The sequence below is a fragment of the Acartia tonsa genome, chromosome 1 (assembly GCF_053477335.1).
Source record: "Acartia tonsa isolate MP-2025a chromosome 1, ASM5347733v1, whole genome shotgun sequence".
NCBI classification, from domain to species: domain Eukaryota; kingdom Metazoa; phylum Arthropoda; class Copepoda; order Calanoida; family Acartiidae; genus Acartia; species Acartia tonsa.
The window spans coordinates 61,082,493-61,101,178 of record NC_137260.1 but is presented as its reverse complement, the minus strand read 5'-3'; the positions used below and the strand labels follow the sequence as shown (position 1 = coordinate 61,101,178).

Below are 18,686 nucleotides of genomic sequence, written 5' to 3'. Positions count from 1 at the left end.
AAAGGACGAATAACGATTGTGTAATTCAAATTCAGTCAAATAAAAGTTCAACAAAGAATATTCAAACAAAAGCTAAAAAGAAATAAAAGATTTAAGAACTTTTGTTTCACATAAAAAATTATTAAACGCAAAATATGTAAAGTTATTTAATGAAAAGATATAGATTACTTTTTTATCAGAATAAATGACTACGTTGCTTTAACTATACTGTTATCAAAAACAAGCGACACATATCTTAGAATATGATTGTAAAAAAGCCTATAAAAAATCTTGTATAGATTTGACAGCTGCATCTAGGCTAGGATCCTGATCAGTTGCTCCTACACCCTCCTCCCTTGCTTCCTCTTCCTCCATAGAGTCAAGCAACCCAGTTAGGTTGTTTAGATCATCAGGAGTCTGTATTCCGCCACAGTCCTGCATGTCCAGTATGGAATTAACAACGTTCTGCACAGAATCAGTATCTCCCTGGTCGGATATAGGAGTGCCACGCGAAGAACCATGGTGCAGCACATCACTCCCAAAAGTAATGCTTTGTCTGGAGTAAAGACGGTATCCAGAATCAACACCAAGTACTTCATCCTCTCCATTATCATGATCATTATCATCATGGTCAGTTCTGGAAAGCATACTCTGAACAGTGTCACCGCCACGAACACCAGACAAGCAAAAGTCATCATCACTGTCTGAATCGAAATGCGGCGAATCCGTCCGGGTTTTCTTCCACTCCGGCTGCTGACTTGGAGACTCTATGTCAAGTTCAAGATCACGTTTTAATGATGTTGACCAACGACCTGAGGTTGACCGGGCAAATTTGAGTCCAACAAAACCTGCTGGCTCTGGCGAAGAAAGGTCTGCTACGCTGTGTGGACGAGATGTTGAACTTTGTATGCTTCCAGTTTCAATTAGCTCCTTCTTTAAATGTGGAGCACTCATTATGTTTGTTAGGCTTATGCGTATTTCCTTTTTAATGGATGATATAGAACCCTGCTCAGATTTAAATGATTCCAGACTTGTCTGAGAACTGTTGCGGGATCTTATTGAGGTTTTAATATCAGGCGGGTGTTGGTATAATCTTTCATCTTGTAACACAGGCATTTCTACATTGTCAAGCTCTTTCTTAACTTCTAAATCTTGGATCGGTGTCAAGGGTTGCATTTTCTCCATTGTTTCAGAAAGTACTTTCGTTGTTATCTCCTCTTTAATAACCTTTACTGATTTGACTGATTCATATGGCTTTCCCACAACCTCTTCATATCTTGAATGCCAGTGATCAGGTATTTCTGGCATTTCAGGTTCATGTTCTTCCAGCAAAGCATCAAGTTCTTCCTTGTCTTCTTGGGTCATACTAGGTTTAGATTCAAGATAATTTAGCCTAGAATTTCTTTTAAAGTAATCTTCCTTTTCTTTAGCCAGTGCTGCACGTTCATCTGCCTCCCATTGTCTGGCCAACATAACCTCTTCAGAGCTGGAGCACATTCTGGTGCTTTCCTGTAACAACAGGATGTGATATTTGCTAAGCATTGAATCATATTTATTTAATAGCTGCTGAGACTTGATACTAAATTCTTCTTCTGACTGTTCCCATTCTTCTATGCTCATACTCGGCTCGTCAAAAACATGATAGCGTAATAATCTTTTACATGCATCATCTTTGCTGAAAAATGGGGTTTTGTAGCTTGGATTCACAGCCTCGTGTTGATCTTTTTTAAGTTGAGATTCGACCCAGGCAATCTTTTTGGCCTTGTTGATGTTGGCCAGTGGTGGCGCAACAACCTTTTGCATGTTATTCTGAGGGGTTATAATAATTTGAGCATTTGTACTGGTTGAAGGTCCTCCTATTTGTTGGATATCCGGCTGAATAATAGTTGTTGCAGGCTTTACTATAATTTGCTGAACCGGTCCGGGCAGGTCAGGTTGCATGCCGGGCCTAGGACCAACTTGTGGCTGGCCAATAACTTCAACATTTTGCACCACACCACCACCCGGCCTTACAACCACCTGTTGTGGTGCCCCTCGGCCTGCACCTTGTAAGGTTCTTAATTGAGTTGGCTGAAAATTAAGCTGTTTTAACAAATTGGCTTTGTTTGCAGCTATCACTGCTTGCTGTTGGTCAGGTGGTATATTTGCAATTTTCGCCTTAAATTCAGCAATAATTTTCTGTTGTGCTTCAGTCAACTGCGGTATTGTTGTAGGTTGTGGAGGCTGCGCTTGAAGCATTGACTTCGGCAGAGGTCCGGCTGTGGCCGCAATCTGACCACCGGGCATGGACATCAGGGCAGGATTGGTCACCAGTGGCTGAGTTCCCAGATACTTTACTTCTTGATCTTGTGGTTGACTATTTGTGGTTGTTGTTAGTGTAGTGGCTGTCGTTTTGCTGTAGGAAGCAGGTATCGGAACACGAGGATCCTGAAATAAAAGATTTTAAAATAAAAGCTAATGGTATATTTCCATGAATTTCGTTATTGAGCAACATCAAAATATGTAGTTGATTGTAAAAGTTAATTTTTGAAGAAAATATTAGATTTATTGTTATTGTTATTTGTAAAAATTTGGTGAATCATCTTGAAAAAAACCCCAATTTTTTTTCATTCATTTAACGAAGTACAAACCTTTGCCTATATTTTATTGCAAAATATTTTTAAGGTAAATAACAGGGCCAAAAAAGAAGTACACAATGAAGGAATGTGTTTGTAAACATTGTAAAATGTCACTCTCAGCTGCATAGCAACTACTGAGGTGGATTCTTAAAAAAAATAAGGGTCGCTGGTGAGGCAAAATTGTTTTTTTTTTGTGAAAAATCCTTTAAAATCACATAAAAAATCTACAAAATTGAAATAAAATCATAGAAAAGTTATTAACATAAGATTTTATTTAATTTTTGTAGATTTTTATGTAATTTTTGAGGATTTTTCACACAAAAACAATTTTGCCTTACCAGTGATGCAGAGACCCTAATTCTTTTTAAGAATCCACCTCTGTTGTCCAAGTATTTATGCAAGTTATCATAAATAAAAAAAATAGGTAAACATTGCAATTTTGAATTATAAAAATAAAAACTTTTTTTCTTCCAAAAAAAAACGTTTAAAACAAGAGGAGTAAAATATTTAAATTTTGAAGACGATGTAAATATTAAATAATGTGTTTTTTATTCTGTAAGTTGACAAGATTTATTTACAATTACACCTAGATGATCAACTAGGAAATTGACAATAAATGTTTAAAAAAAAAGGGTGGGGAAGTTTTCTCCAACAAAAGAAAAAGTAATTTAGGTGCTTACACACAAAGTACCTTGTTGGGCACTGTTCCCCACTCATTATCTATTTAAAATTAGACTGATAATAAAAGAGAGGTGGTAGTTTTTTTTCTTCGTTAATTTGTTACATAATTGCTTTAGGACAGATTATTTTGTCCTGGGGGGGGGGGGGGGGGTAGCCTCAACGGGTTTCGGGCAGCGAAGGTTTATGCCCCGTAAAGGTAAAACATAGGAAAAAACTACCTATCCATAATCTAAATTCTTTACTTTAAAAATAAAGGTCGTCGGGAGTTATCAGTGCTCTTAAGACAGTTTGTGTAAAATCACGAAGAATTAAACATTATCTTACCGGAACAAATCTCTGTCTGATATCAGGCAGAGCAGGATTAATCATATGACTGCCAGAACTGGGAGTGAAATTCTGCAGCTCACTTTGTGGAACAGGTTTGAGTCCCGACACTGATAGTATACCAGGCTGCTTCATCTGACCGCCAAGCATACCGCCAACAATCTGAACCTGAGGCCCATTATTGTCGATAACTCCCGGTGGCAAGGGAAGGGAACCAGGCGGCAATCCTGAATTTGTTTGCTGCCCAGAATTATTACCATTTCCTCGTGTGTTATTTTGAGGGTTTACTGGTCTTATGATAGAGCTTGGACCAGCTGGGGCTGTTGACATTATGACCTGGCCGCTTTTCAGATTATTGGCTAGTATTGATGGCGACTGACTAGGACCGGAACTCATACTCACAACAGAACTCTGTTGGCTTCTTTGAAAGTTAGGCTGACTCACCCCGGACTGGGCTGAAGTTACTAAAACCTGTGGAATATTTACAGGCTGTTGCATAACTGTGACTGGTCGTCCTGTTGATAGAATCTGGTGCTGTTTGGCTTGGAGAGAGGCCAGCTCGGCCTCGTCTTGTGCAGTTTTCATTGTCTTACTTTCTATTTCAGAGATTCGTTGTTCAACTTTCTTATATGCCTAAATTAAAATAAAATTAGACCATGGAATGTTTAATGAAGATAAAACTTATAAAACCAAAAATAATATTTAACCAAAACTATACCTAGTGTCTAAGGTGTCTAAGAGTTGGGGAAAACATATTAAAAAGGGTGGGTAAAGAAATAAAATGCAATTATGAGTATGGAAAAAATTTGCACTGATAATTTTGAACATTTAAAACAAGAATAAAGACTTACCCGCTGCATTTCATGAGTTAGTTCAATAGTTTGTACTTTTTGAGCAGTAACCTGTCCATTAGGTCCTCTTACAAGCCTCGTATTTGGTGGCGCGTGCTGCATCGCCCGAATTTGGGAACCAGCTCCGCCCAAACTAATACTGGAAGGTGCCGAAGAGAGGCTGGTTGTCTGTATGGATATACTTGTTGGCATTCCTGATTCAGTCTTCAGCATAGTTGGTTCAAACCTTGGGTTTTGGTGTATCACAGATGCTGGCTTGGCATGTTGTGGCTGCTGATTATCCTGTTGTGCCAATCCCGATTCTACAGTGACAGGAGGTGATAGCAGAGGCATCCTGCCGCCAGGACTATGGATTGGGCCGCTTGAGGTGCGGCCACGAGATTTCTTGTCAGGTATCTGGCTCTTGGCCAAGCTGTCCAGGTACGAATTTTGAAAACTAGATTCATGGATTCTCGTTGATGAATTTGGTATTGTGCTGCTAGTGTTAACAGAAGATATTGAAGTGAAAGACCCGGCCATGCTGCTGCCACTGGCTTGCTCTGTCACTGGAACCTGGGGCACCAGAACTGGCATCGACGGCGAATGAGCATTCTCGGCAAATATACTTGACTTGACAACAGTATGTGGCATAGAGTTTATCACAGGAGGTTCAGGAGATTTCAAGTTGGGTGTGGTTGCGCTGGTCGACCTAAATAGTTGCCTGCCGCCAGGAAGACTGTTAGAATTAATGCCAGATGAAGTCATTATGATTTCATTTGATTCTATCTCTTGTTTGATAGGTACAGGTTGTTGGTGTAATCTTTTTAGCAAGTTTGAAATAGTTTCATCAGCATCTTGATAGGATGATGTTTGTGGTTGCTCCTGCCGTGTGGGGATATTGCCTGGTTGGGGCTTTAGCTCTAAAGTGGGCGGGGCACTGGGCAGGTCAAGTGCCGGAGGTGAGGTTAATGCTGATTGGGGCAACGGCTCTTGGATATTTTGAAGTAGATTGTTTCTGAAAGTAAAAGATTATAAGTAAAAAATTCAGGGGTAAATATTTTGCTAAAGGGGGTAATAAAAAATATATGTGATTGGGGGTAAAAAAAATGTACAAAATAAGATAACTGAAAACATTTTTTTGTGAAAAAAAACTACAAAAATATTTGGAAGGGGGGATAATATGATTAAAATAAAGAGTCCTGAAAATATTTTTCCATTTTTCCCTTCCTTGCTGGAAAAAAAACTAGGAGGGGAAAAAACAAAAATTTTGCAGCAGAGGAAAAATTAATCTTATGTAGAATTTAATACACCCCTGTAAAAACTATTAGGTACCTAACTGCTTAAAATTAGATTTATTTATAAACATATCTAAAATAGTTTTTAATAATTTGCTTTTTAAGTTTTTAAGATGTAGGAATTGACGATAATTTTGTTTTGGTTGTAACCAAATAGGTATACATTTTATTTAATTCGATTTTTTTGGCTATAATCTTGAAAACTAAAGAACAGGACATTGTTCTTTCTATTATTTTAAACACCATCAATGCAAATATCTTACCTAGTATTCAAGCCCTGAGTGCCTGCAGTTTCCAAAGCTCTAGCAGCAGCCACACTTGCCATCCCGGACACCTCCAACTTCTTCATCAACTCTGACTCTGGAGAGATGGCAGGCTGGCCGCTGCTGCGTCCAGGTACAATAGAGGATGTGCTGCTGGAGCCTGAGCCACCAATAATAGTTGGAACCGGGTTCAATTGTAGAGTGGGTGTATTACTTGTGGTTGTTATTATGGATCCACTTGGAGTTACAGGTGCAAAATTGCTGGTTGTAGCTATTTGTAACTGGAAACCAGCAGGCAGACCGGGCACAGTTGTTATCACCTGCAAATAATAAAATTCAATCATGCTTAAATAAAAACAGTTGTTTCCCGCTTTTGCATATAGGGGGAGGGAGGGGGCGAGGAGGTAAGCAAAATCGCTTGATGGACTCCCAAGACATTTGTAAAGCTTCCCTGAGAAGTACAACCAATTTGGACCAGTAATTGTAATTGTAATTGGATTGTTTTTACCTAAAGTTTTTAAACACGATCTCTCTATTGTTGGCTAAAAAACTTTGGGTACTTTAATAAATTTTATTTGTTTCTTAAAACTAGCAGTGTAAAAACTTCAATCAATAATATACAGAAGGGGTAAAATTTGTTTATCCTCATTAGGAATGTACAGCGATTTTACATCTATTGTCTTATCCCTTTAAATTTCCGAAGTATATGTATTTCTGACCTGTGGTTGAGATGTAGGTGTGGTAGTTGGAATTGAAACCACAACAGGCACAGGCTGTTGGAATCTTCTCTGAGGTGTCACAAGACCAGTGTTACCACCACCAGGTGGTGGCTTGCTTACAGGGGTTGTTGGGCCAACAACACCTCCCTAGAAATATAAAGAAATCATTACAAGTAAATCCTATTATATAAAGTAGTAAGGTTTTTTCTCTGTTGCTTAAGATATCGATAATCGCTAAACTGAAATTGTTCTGCTTTACAGTGAAGCTTCTAATAGGTCCAGGAAAGGTATATAACTACTTTTGGGGAGGATATCCCCGCCTTCCTAAGAGAAATCATCCCAAAAAAAAAAACTCCACCCCACCCCCGCAAAAAAAGCACTTCCTCGCTGTTAAACTAAAATTGAGAGTGAAGGGTCGACTTATCCCACTTCACATTGCCTTGAGTTTCCCCAGAAGCCTCTAGGGGCGTATTCGCTAGTATCAAAATAATTTTATCCTTGTTCAATTAATGAAGTAATTTTTTATGCAGACGAAATCAAAGTAATTTTATGTAATTTGATCAAATTCTTATCATTTTATGAGAAGCCTCATAGCTAATAAAAAAAAAATTTCTTAATATCTAAAGGAAAATCTTTGTTTTATATAAACGCTATAACACTTCTAAGAAATACCTACCTAATCAATATAATTTCCATATATTCTTCACAATAAAGTGATTTTTTTCACATCTTTAACATAGTACTTTTTGCTTTTTAGTAGAAAATATTCAATTTTTCTTATGATCTATAATTCCAATTAAGCAAGGTCTATTATAAATAAATTTTTGCGGATTATTATGAATTATAACCAAGGAACTTAACATTTTAATACTTGACAAATACTATTAAAATTACATAAATAAATTTTACTTTATATCTTGAAAATTCTTATCTTTCTTTTCTTATCAGAGCAAAAAGTAATCTTTAACTGTTTCTTTATCATTTTTATATAATCCAAATAAAAAATTGTACCTAATGAAAGAAACAAAGAATTATAAAACAAATTGTCATCAGTAGACTAATAAAGAAATCTGAATTGTTTGTAGAGCAAACATTAGATGAAATTTTCCACATTGTTTGTCCAGCAGGCAGTACAAGTTAATATCAGGGGCCGTGATACAGCAAATTCCATTTGAAATTGCTGGAAATTTTTAATTTATTTGGCATAATGTTGGTGTAAAACTTGTTTTGTTCTGTAACTAAAGGGAAGTAGCTAGGTAAGAAGGTAAAGGAGATTTTCACCTAGAATTTTTTGTCAGAATCCTGGTTCCTTTTCCCTGGTTAATATAAACTTAATTACCTAAGGTTTACTGACCACAATTTAAAACAGAAAAATGAACTTAATAATTATAACCAGTGCAGTGTTTATTTTAAAAAAAACCCTTTATTAAATTCAAGAAATTAATACTTAGTTATTTCTCGCATACTGACATTTTTAGTACTTGATTATAAAGATGCTTCGCTTATAATATTGTACCTAATTGTAATAGGATCAGTACTCCAAAATCAGATAAATTTTTAGGTATCAAAAAAATTTAAAAACCAACATGTTTAAAATGGACGTACGAACATTATGACAACAATTTAGAGTTGCTACGCTTTCTTAATCGTACCTAACTACTACAGGAATCATAATACAAAGTTTGAAATCGATAGAACAATTCTACATGGCTAAAAAAAAACTAATCCACGATTGAATATGAGAAAGAATTTACCTTGGTATTATTTCTGCCAAATGTTGAGAAATCAAAGTCATCCGGGTTCAGTGATGTTTCACCGGTCTTCTCAAAGAAAGCTTTCAACTCATTCCTTGATCTGAACCGTTTTCCGCTCGGGCCAATAATAAAAACTTCATATCTGCCAGCCGAAGCGCCACTTTTCCGCTGCGAAACCTTTCTGTGCCAACCATGGGGTAATGTATCATCTTCCATGAGTGGTGTGCGGTTAGGATCAGTTGGCTGGCGGCTGCGTTGTGTTGCCCGGGGCGAGGATCTTGGAGGCGTGGCTGTGACTAAGGGAGTGCTCGGCTGTTGTTGCTGTTGTATGACAGGTTCAGGTATTATGTTGCTAGATGTGGTTACAACAGCTGGTTGTGTGTCAGGACCCGGAGCTGTCTGCAGGATGTACTGTCCATCTGGGCCCTAAAAATATCACAATTAGAATAAAGTTTTCACGAGTAAATATACTAGGTAGAATTTTCATAGATATTTTTAATAACAAAGAAAGACAAAATGCCTTTTTAAAAATTTGACTTAAAAATCTCAAAATATTTAAAATGATATTCTAATTTCCAAAAATCAATGAAAACGAGAATGGTAAAATTTTTAAGGAACAACAAAAAACTACACTTACCCTCATTAGTTGAAACGAAGAGCCTGGCGGAAATGCAGAAGTTGACAAAGTAGCAGTTGCTATACCACCACTTCCCTGGATAAGCTGTCCACCGCTTGGCGTTAGGGTAATACCCTGCGGCCCATTGTTAGCTGTGAGAGTAATGCCTTGCTGCTGGGAGATCATTTGATGAGTGGGGGGACCAGTTGACGAGGTGACCACAACATGTTGACCACCACTTGTCATCATAGCGTTCACATTGGTCATCTGGCTGTCATGGTGTAACAGGTTACTTTGTACTGAGGATGCTTGGCTCACAACCTGGCCGCCAAGTTCTGGTAAAGATACAGGTATACTTGAAATTTGAGATCCACCCTGAATAAATGCACCCGCCTGCATGCTGTATGCCAGGCCGGTGGTGTTTGTTGTCAACATTTGACTTCCATTGTCACCGATAATTTGTATTGACTGGTTGCCAAGAAGTTGACCCGATTGTTGTTGCTGGTGACTTTGTTGCTGTCCTGATGTAAGAAAACTACTATCATGTCCAATACTAATAATTTGGCCAGAATTTTGGGTTGACATTTGCATGGGCTGCTGTTGACTAAACTGCATTTGACTGTTTGAGCTTGAAACAATTTGCTGGCTGTTCATACTATTATCCTGTTGAATCATATCATATGAGTTGCTCTGTGAAAATATTGGCAAGTTAGAATCATCTGATTGGCTTATAGTGTGGGAGGTGCTGAATCCCAGATCCATTTGGGAACCCCCGCCTGAGCCTTGATCCATGCTGAATGAATCAAAGTCGTCAATGTCCAGTCCAGCATCCTTCATTAATGCACCTAAATAAAAAAATAACATAGTTAGGTAGATTGATTTAGAGCAAACCTAAATTATTAGGATTAGATTTTTTTACAACCTAATCATTTTGATTTGCTTAAAAAATATATTTAATGCGCCAACTAGAAATAAAAAGATATGTTTGAAAATTAACTTAAAAACAAACACTGCCCTATCTTTTAAATTCATTAAAGATCCACATTAAAAAATTGAATTCAGTCCTTTATATGCAAGAAAATTTATAAAATAAAACTTTATAATATTTTGTCATTTAGCTTTTTAAAAGTTTTTCTAGGTATCTAATATTTGAAATAAATAGGTAGGTATAAATAATAAAGTCTTTAAAAAAAAATATTTAAATCTCATCTTTTGAAGAAATAAAGTCATATTTCTGAAAAATGTTGAATAAGTGAAAAACTATTTTAAGAATATTACCTAAATCAAAAGTTTTCTGAGCAGCTGTGGTTGTTGGTGGCGGCTGAGATGTTATCACTTGCGGCGACGGAACCTCCTCAATATCTTTTTTCTTCTTCTTTGACTTCTTTTTCTTTGGTGACAATGAACTTTTATCAAAGAATTTATTCTGCTGTATGACTGAGTCAGCAGTTATGTTGGTACTAGTAGAGGAGCTGCCTGCAGACGTTAACACACCGCCGCCAGCCATTTGGGGTTGGTACATTGTAGTTGTCACCATGTGTGCAGTTGAGCCTATATTTGACATCACATTCGACTGACTACTGGAGAAGGTTAATCCTGAGGGAGTGGCTTGGAGCGTGGCAAGACCTTGGTTCTGATACGTGCTTGACTGTATGGCTGCTGGTCCCTGCTGGAGAGTGAACCCGCCTCCAGTCGTGGCTGTACCAGCTATCACAGATGAGTTGGAAAGATTAATGTTTGGCGGATTGGCTTGTAGCTGTATAGAACCTGGGTTCAGCTGGATGCCTGAGCTGCTTGTGGCAATAAGATTTTGTCCTGGCAACAATGTTTGGCCCATGGGAAGTGCAATTAATTTTGGGCCGTTTGGCGTTTGAATTTGCTGCATTTGAACTTGATTTTGAGGAATAATTTTGACTTGTTGATTTGGTGCAAGGACACCGCGTTGCTGGCCACCTTGTTGAACAATAAACTGGCCGGGTTGAGCTGCTATTGGCACTAAAGTAGGCGTTGTTTGTAAAGGAGCATTGGGTCGTAACAACAACATAGGGCCACCACCACCCTGCTGTTGAATTATCATGGGAGTGCCAGCTGTCCCACCTCCCGACTGAGCCACCATTTGTCCCATTATAATTGGAGTGCCTCCAGGCTGAACACTACTAAGCACACCATTGGAATTAATAATTATGGAATGCTGAGTTTGACCGGCGGATACGTTTGTTACAGGTGCCTGGTTTTGTGTGGTAACCATCGAGTTTAAGGTACTGGTAAGTCTTGTTCTGTCCTGGGGGCTGATTCCGGACACACCAACCGTCTGAGAATTAATATTTGATATTGGTTTCGGTAACAAATGGGGTTGCTTGTTGCCCTTGACAGGTGACGTGCTTTGTGGAGGATGATATTTAGATGCAGTGGTATTGGTAACTATTGCTTGCCCTACACCAGTATTAGGTTGTAGTTGAATTTGAAAAACCTGACCCCCACTATTAACTAAAGTGCCGCTAGAACTAAATTGCAGTGGTTGCATTCCAGAAATTACATTTCCAGGTACAAAAGAGGCACCAGGTGGCAGGACAGTAGCTCCACCACCTGGCCCTGAAGGTGCAAGTATAACAGAGTTTTGGGGCAGGGATACAGACTGAGGGGATAACACAGAATGGGGAACACTTCCGCCACGTGGAGATTTTGGGGCACTCACGCTTCCAGGAGATTTTACAGAGTAGTGCTTGTTTAGAGGTGATGAAGGTGGTATACTGCTGGCTGGAGATTGGGGTGGAAGCAAGTTGGCAGGAGATGGCTGGGGTGTCATGTTGCTGACTGGAGACGGCGGCGGCGGGAAGGCGGCTGGTGATTTCATAGGAAGATACGTCACCGGTGAAGGAGGCTGGGCAGGAGACGGCGTGGCAAACTGGTGGGTAGCTGGGGACGGCGGTACACTTGCAGGAGATTGCATTTGGTGTGGGGATTGAGGCACAGGAGCTGGTGACGCATGCATGCTAGGGTGAGGAGAACAGCCAGGTTGACTGCTGCTGGATCTATGTGAGGAGGGGAGGCCCATGGGTTGGTTAAGCATTGGGCCACCAGGCGAGGGAAGGCTGCTGTACATAGGCACATGACGGGGCGTCACGTCAGCACTCTCAAAAATATCTTCATTTAGAACATCAAGGTCTGATGTATCATGCCCTCCCTGTCCCAGAACTCCAGTGTCCAAATCCTAGGTGAAAAATATGTGTTCATGCAAGGTGAAGATTATTATGACAAACTTACTATTTAAGCAAGACTATACTAAATAATTAAAGCAGTATTACCTATCAATCTAAAATATTTAACATCATAAATACTTTTTATATCCCTAAATTACCCATTTGAAATATTTCACTGGCAATTAGTTTAAAATTTTTTAATCTGAGAAGGAATTCAGACTTATATATTTTAAAAGATTAATAATTCGGGGTCTCTGTAATTGCCATAAGTAATTAGAATTAAATGACTCATCACTTGTCCGCAAACGTTTTAATTATAATACATTTGTGAAAAAAGTCCAGAATATAAGTGCAAAACACAAGGACAAAAATGAAGATTCTAGAAAAGAAATATCAACAAAAATATTTATGCACAGATGATAACCTATTTATTTCATTGTCCTTTTGGTAGCTCTTTAAACTTTTACATTAGGGTGGGTCGAATTTGGATATTTTTATCTAAAACCAAAGTGGGAACTTGGACATGATTTTTATAAGAATAATATACCTCAATGGTTAAAAAATTGTCTGAAGTCTAAAACCTTTGGCTACTACAGATAGATTTCTATAGACATTTTTTGAATGGTTCAATTCTTATTCAATAAATTTTTGACTCCTATTAAAAAATAGCCAACGGTTTTTAGACTTAAAATAAATCTTAAATCATACAGAGGTGTATTATATTTGTAAAAATAATGTGCAAGTTCCCGCTTTGGTCTCAGAAAAAAATGTCCAAAATTGACCCACCCTATTTTATATCCCTTTCAAATAAAACAAAATACAGTCTTTTTTGTTTGAATAATTGACTTTATACTTATTTCTACAATTATTTTAGTATTTTTATCTTTTGTTTTTGGACAGTAGTGAATTTAGTGAATCCTATCATATATCATAGAAGAGTGCATGTGTGTGTTAAGTGAGAGTTAAGTGTGGAAACGTGTAAGTTAATATCATTCCTTACGTTCAATTGATAATTCATATTTTCTGCATCCATTCTGTTCATTTCATACTAAGCCCTTTAGAATACAAATGGGTGTTAACTCAATACTTCACTTCTCATGAAATTTTATACCAACAAAAGGGGACTATACATAAAAGAATGCAAATGATCTTAAGCTCATGTGGTCAATATTCTAAATTTTTGTTAAATTTAGGTAAAAAAAAAATAAAAATTATATCAGTTTTTAAGAAATAATTTAATTTTATACGTTGCGGTGTCACAAATTCATATTCTAATGAAATCACTGAACATATATAAAGGGGGAGGTAGTTTGTTCCAAAATTTCGTAAAGGTGTGAGTTTTAAGGCTTAAAAACAGTAGTAGATCGATAATATTCACTAAATATTTTTTACTAATAATTTTGTCTATATATAGTTCTTTTCAATAAGGAATATCTACACATATTTAGTGAATATTATCGTTATGCTACTGTTTTTAAGCCATAAAACTCACACCTTTACGGAATTTTAGCACAACCTACCTTCCCTTTTCTTTATAGGACCTTGGTAGAACCGACTTTTGTTCTTTCCTTAATTAATATTTATTAGAAACCTATCTATACAGTGTATGAACAAAAAAGAAATTTACTGTTGCAAGGTGCTTTAATCTCTTGCTTTCATTCGTGCATTGTCCCCTTGTTTCTATTTATATATTTTGAAACCTAGCCAGTATCATTCATTTTTACTAGGCATTATAGCATGCATATTAGTTAATAAACAAGCAACTAGAAAATGTTTGATAAATAGTACCAGTAGAGTTTTGTTTAATTTAAATTAGCATTTTAAAAATGAAATGAGGTAAATAAAAACTAGAATCATTTTATCTGTAAGCATTAGAACAGTAGGAATATTGTTCTAAATAGACAAAGATCAAAGTACAGAAGTTCGATCAACATTTTTTAAGCTAGAAACGTAGAGTACGTATTTTTTAAACATTTGCCTCTGGTTGCTTAAAGGGAAGGTATGTTGTGCTAAAATTCCGTAAAGGTGTGAGTTTTAAGGCTTAAAAGCAGTAGTAGAATCAATATATTCACTAAATATTTTTCACTAGGTAATATTTTTGTCTACAGTTCTTATCAATAAGGAATACACATATTAAAAGAATATTATCTTTCTACTACTGTTTTTAAGCCTTAAAACTCACACCTTTACGGAATTTTAGCACAAACTACCTCCCCCTTTTAGTATCAATATATTTCAAGTTTTTAACCTTGTTCTATTTATCGTTATTCTTACCGGTAATTGGTCTGCAGCATTGTCGAGTAGAGATTCGAATTGTTCTTCGTTGAATTCATCGAGAAGAAAGCCATCATCCATCTGTTAGCCACCCACCAACTAAATATTTGATATCGAGAATTTTATAAGCCATAATCTAAAAGGGGTAGTTGCACGAAATGCATTTGAACTTGAAAGTAGTGAAGTGCATGTTTTTTCATGTTGAATAGTTTAAACTACATTTATAGAGCATATATTAAAAGAATTTCAATTTTCTTATTTTTAGTTTTAAAATATTAAACTGTTTTTAACCTATTTTTTTATCATATATCAAAAATATACTATGACACCAGTAGAATCAGACTGCAGAGCCCAAATTTGAATTAAGTCCCCAATAAACTTTTTTGGGGGATTTAAAAATCAATTTTATATGTTGCTGTGATCATTTTGATGGAAGCAAAAGCATTTTTTAGTTTGGGGTTAAATTGTTTCTTACAGAACAATTTGATGTGATTCAGATTATATCAATACAATAATAAAAACTCTACTCTGTTCGATGCAAATAATTTTTTTCTAAAACAATAATTTATATAGAAGAAATTTAACATTAAAATAAAACATATTATTCTAAAGTCTGAACCAATTAAAAGTCTTGTTTCATTTCAGTTTTTTACAATTCAAAAAAGAGTGTTTTCACAAAGTGACTTATTTCCAATGTAGTTAAATAATTTTTATTTAATTAAAATGAAAAGAATGAAAACTATACACATAAAAGATACATGCTTTTTAAAAATATTTAAAAAATAAGTTTGAATAACCTTATATTTTATCATATTTGTATATGTGACAAAAAAAAAATTGTTGTATTGCGTAAACGTTCGTTGTCATCATCTTTCACTATTTAACCCTTTACAGCCAATTTTTTTGTGTTTTAAATAAGTGATGGAAAACAAGCACGATAAAGTTAATTCATTGATATATTTTAAGTTTTTAATGAATTAATTTAGATGAAATCAAAAGGCCTAATTTAGTAATTTTACTCTATACCAGAATACTATATAAATGAAGCAAAACACTCTAAAAGCTACGAATTTTACCCAAATAAAAAAAGACCTTTTGCTCTGATCAAAAAAGACCACAGCAACAGTAAAATTAATTTTTAAATCCCCTCAAAAAAGTTTATTGGGGACTTAATTCAAATTTAGGCTCTGCAGTTTAATTCTACTGGTGTCATAGTATATTTTTGATATATGTTTTAAAAATAGGTTAAAAACAGTTTAAGACTTGAAAATTGTTTCCTTGTTATATATGCAATTTATATAGCTGGCTTATTTTCACAAAAAAAAGCATGACAATTAACTGTGGCGTCTGTCCGACTGTCTGTAGCTTAAGATCTCGGTAACAATAGAGACGATTGGATTCAAGGAATATATATACTGGTTCTGTGGTGGTTTTAAGCTATTTTCTTAGGGCAAAGCCCCTAGAGGCTACGGCGAAGCCGCTAGTAATGAATATAAGGTATCATTATTTTAGTTAACCTTAAAACAAACGAAATATTTGTTTTCCCTCTCCCAATATTAGGCTCTTTAAATACTTCGATTAATGGATAATTTACTAGGTAACCTTAATTATACAATACATAATTTTTAAGGGTTGTATAATTGACGTAATTTAAATCATGAAAATTGAAGCAAACTTTCATTTGTTTGCTTTAAAAATTTACTAGTGGATACGCCCACTAGAGGCCTATAGGGGCACTTGAGATGATGGGGGGTATTAGGGTTATTTTTCCAGGCGATTTCCCTTTCGAGGGTGAAGTTACCCTCCCCAAAAAAAAGTTTTAAACCTAAAAATGACCTAAGAGAAGCTACACTTGAAAGGAGAACCGTATCGGTTCTGAGGCTAGCCAGATCCTTCGCTACAGGCAAAATAAAACCACCTTACTACTTTATCTTGTAGGTTGTAAATGTACCTAGGGCAGGATTTCTAATCCCTGTGTATAAATGTTGGTGGTGGGGTAGTTCTAAGTTAATTTCATTTGTAGAATATATACTCCCGACCATCTAAAAATAAAATATCTATAATAAAAAATGCAAAATATTAATTTATGTCCTGTGCCAAGAAACGTTAATTTTTTGGGGGGCGGAAGAGGGGATGGTTTGAACCAAACTATCTTTGTAACACAATAGCATCAATTTTTTAAGGGCCAAACCATTAAATGGGTTTAGAAATACTGGGGGGCTAAATAAAATATCATATCACCCCCCCCCCCCCTCTATCTCCCACCTTTAAGAACAACATTAACCTTCTGAATTAAATGTCCGAAAGAAAATTTTGCCGCTAGAAAACAAGATGCCTTATGACTTAATGTGTTTTTGAGAAATCACTATTTAATAATATATTTAGATTTTGTTCAACGCAGGCGTAGTAGACAAAACAGTAAATGGCCAATCCCGTTCCCGAAGCCGCAATCCGCCAAGTGCGACAAATTCTGTCCAGCCAAAAAGAGTGGGGTAAATTCTATAGCCCTTCATACACACACACACACATGCACACAAATTAGGCATACATTAATACACAAACAAATATACAGACGCACAAGGGTTCCATAGAATCCATACACTCAAACACACTTTAGCTATAATCGGTGTTTCTAGGATTAGATAAATATAGAACAGCAAGCGCCGCTGAAAAAAAGAACGTCCACACTTCTACAAAAGAGCCAAGCTGTTAAACCTTTCCCCTCAAAATTTCAGTTTCCCCTCTCTTTATACTTATAAATAGCGGATAAAGCTGTAAGAAAGAGGAGAAATGGTGTAATTCTAGCAGAACAAAATTACTCCTTCTCAATCCCCCTCTTTATTATTTATTCTAAGCTCAGCACAGCACACATACATACAGCTACATGGCTGAGTTTTATAATCCTATAGGAAGAGTGTTGAAGGGAGGGAGGTGATTTTACCCATGTACTGGCAAGTTTAAGTTAAGTGCTTTTATCATCACAGTGCGCAAGGCAAACATTTGTAGGAATAAGAGAGAAAGAGAGAGAGAGGGTGGGTCATATAAAGAGCACACAGACAACAAGACAAGTGTGGGGCACTGCTGCTGCTAGCCTTACTCTATATAGAAGATGAAGTCAGATAATGTACGGGCCCGCCTTGCGCAAACAAATTTACACCGAAATAGGCCCGTCCTTCCTACTTTTATATATATATACAAACACACATTCACAGTTCCCCGCTTATATCCTATTCAGTGTAATATAACATTCATTACTACACACCATACAAATATATTACACAGTAAATTCAGATTAAAAATATCAGAAAATATCAAAGAAAAACGTCTGAAAAATGAATTTGTTTTAGTAGTGGCTGAATTTGCTCGAAGTTGAGTGACTATCTATATACATACACAAGCTTAGAGCTTACAGAGAATCTCTCCCCCCCACACCCCTCTCATCAACCCCCTCCTTCCAGTATATATGATATATACAAACTTCGCCGTACACAAAACACAAAAAATTAATAATCAGATCAAAATGACAATCAAAAATACACAAGGGATAGATCACTTGGGTCACTAGATGTTCATAAAACTTTTATGAAGGGCTGGAAAGGCCATTGTTACTTGGAAACACGAAAATTCGTCGGAAAAGTTAAGAGCGGAAAACTCACCCGTGACAGGAGTATGCTACTGGCCTGCAGAGGGAGGGGGGGAGAGGTGGGGGAAGACTTGCCGCGGGAGAAGAGAGAGAGATTACTCCATCAATAACGGGGGTCACATAGGATTTAGGGATGTAAAAGAGGAAGGTCTTGGATTATGACGGGGTTCACGGTGTCTATATTCAGGGATTCTAGATCTGTGTGACGTCACTGAGCACTCACAACAACAACAACTATTAAGGAAAGATTTTGCGGGGTATTAAAATACTTAGGGATTTACCACTTAGATTTTTATGTAAAGAGATAAGCTAAAACTTTACATAATGCTTTTCACTATTTTTATCATTATCTTTTAAAAACTTTGAATAAAAGGATAAAATGTTTTGCTTTAGCGCCCCATAAACGGCTTGAAGCCGTTGCCCGTTGCACTGAAACTAAAATGGGGAGGGGGTGGGGCAGAAGGGGATGTTTTTGTTTACATTGCGCATT

At 36.5% G+C, this 18,686-nt stretch overlaps 1 protein-coding gene across 1 annotated transcript; it reads right to left on the bottom strand.

The window, feature by feature from the left end:
• Positions 1 to 132: 132 nt before the first annotated feature.
• On the bottom strand, positions 133 to 18,630 carry LOC145325734 (uncharacterized). Its single transcript, XM_080168680.1, has 11 exons — positions 18,210 to 18,630; positions 16,505 to 16,595; positions 14,554 to 14,652; positions 10,358 to 12,290; positions 9,101 to 9,924; positions 8,464 to 8,889; positions 6,710 to 6,856; positions 5,991 to 6,310; positions 4,454 to 5,447; positions 3,603 to 4,235; positions 133 to 2,406 (listed from the first exon to the last, which is right to left on the bottom strand). Exons 3-11 carry the CDS (start codon positions 14,632 to 14,634, stop codon positions 259 to 261), a joined length of 7,506 nt encoding a protein of 2,501 aa, XP_080024806.1. The 5' UTR covers positions 14,635 to 14,652; positions 16,505 to 16,595; positions 18,210 to 18,630; the 3' UTR covers positions 133 to 258.
• Positions 18,631 to 18,686: the final 56 nt, after the last annotated feature.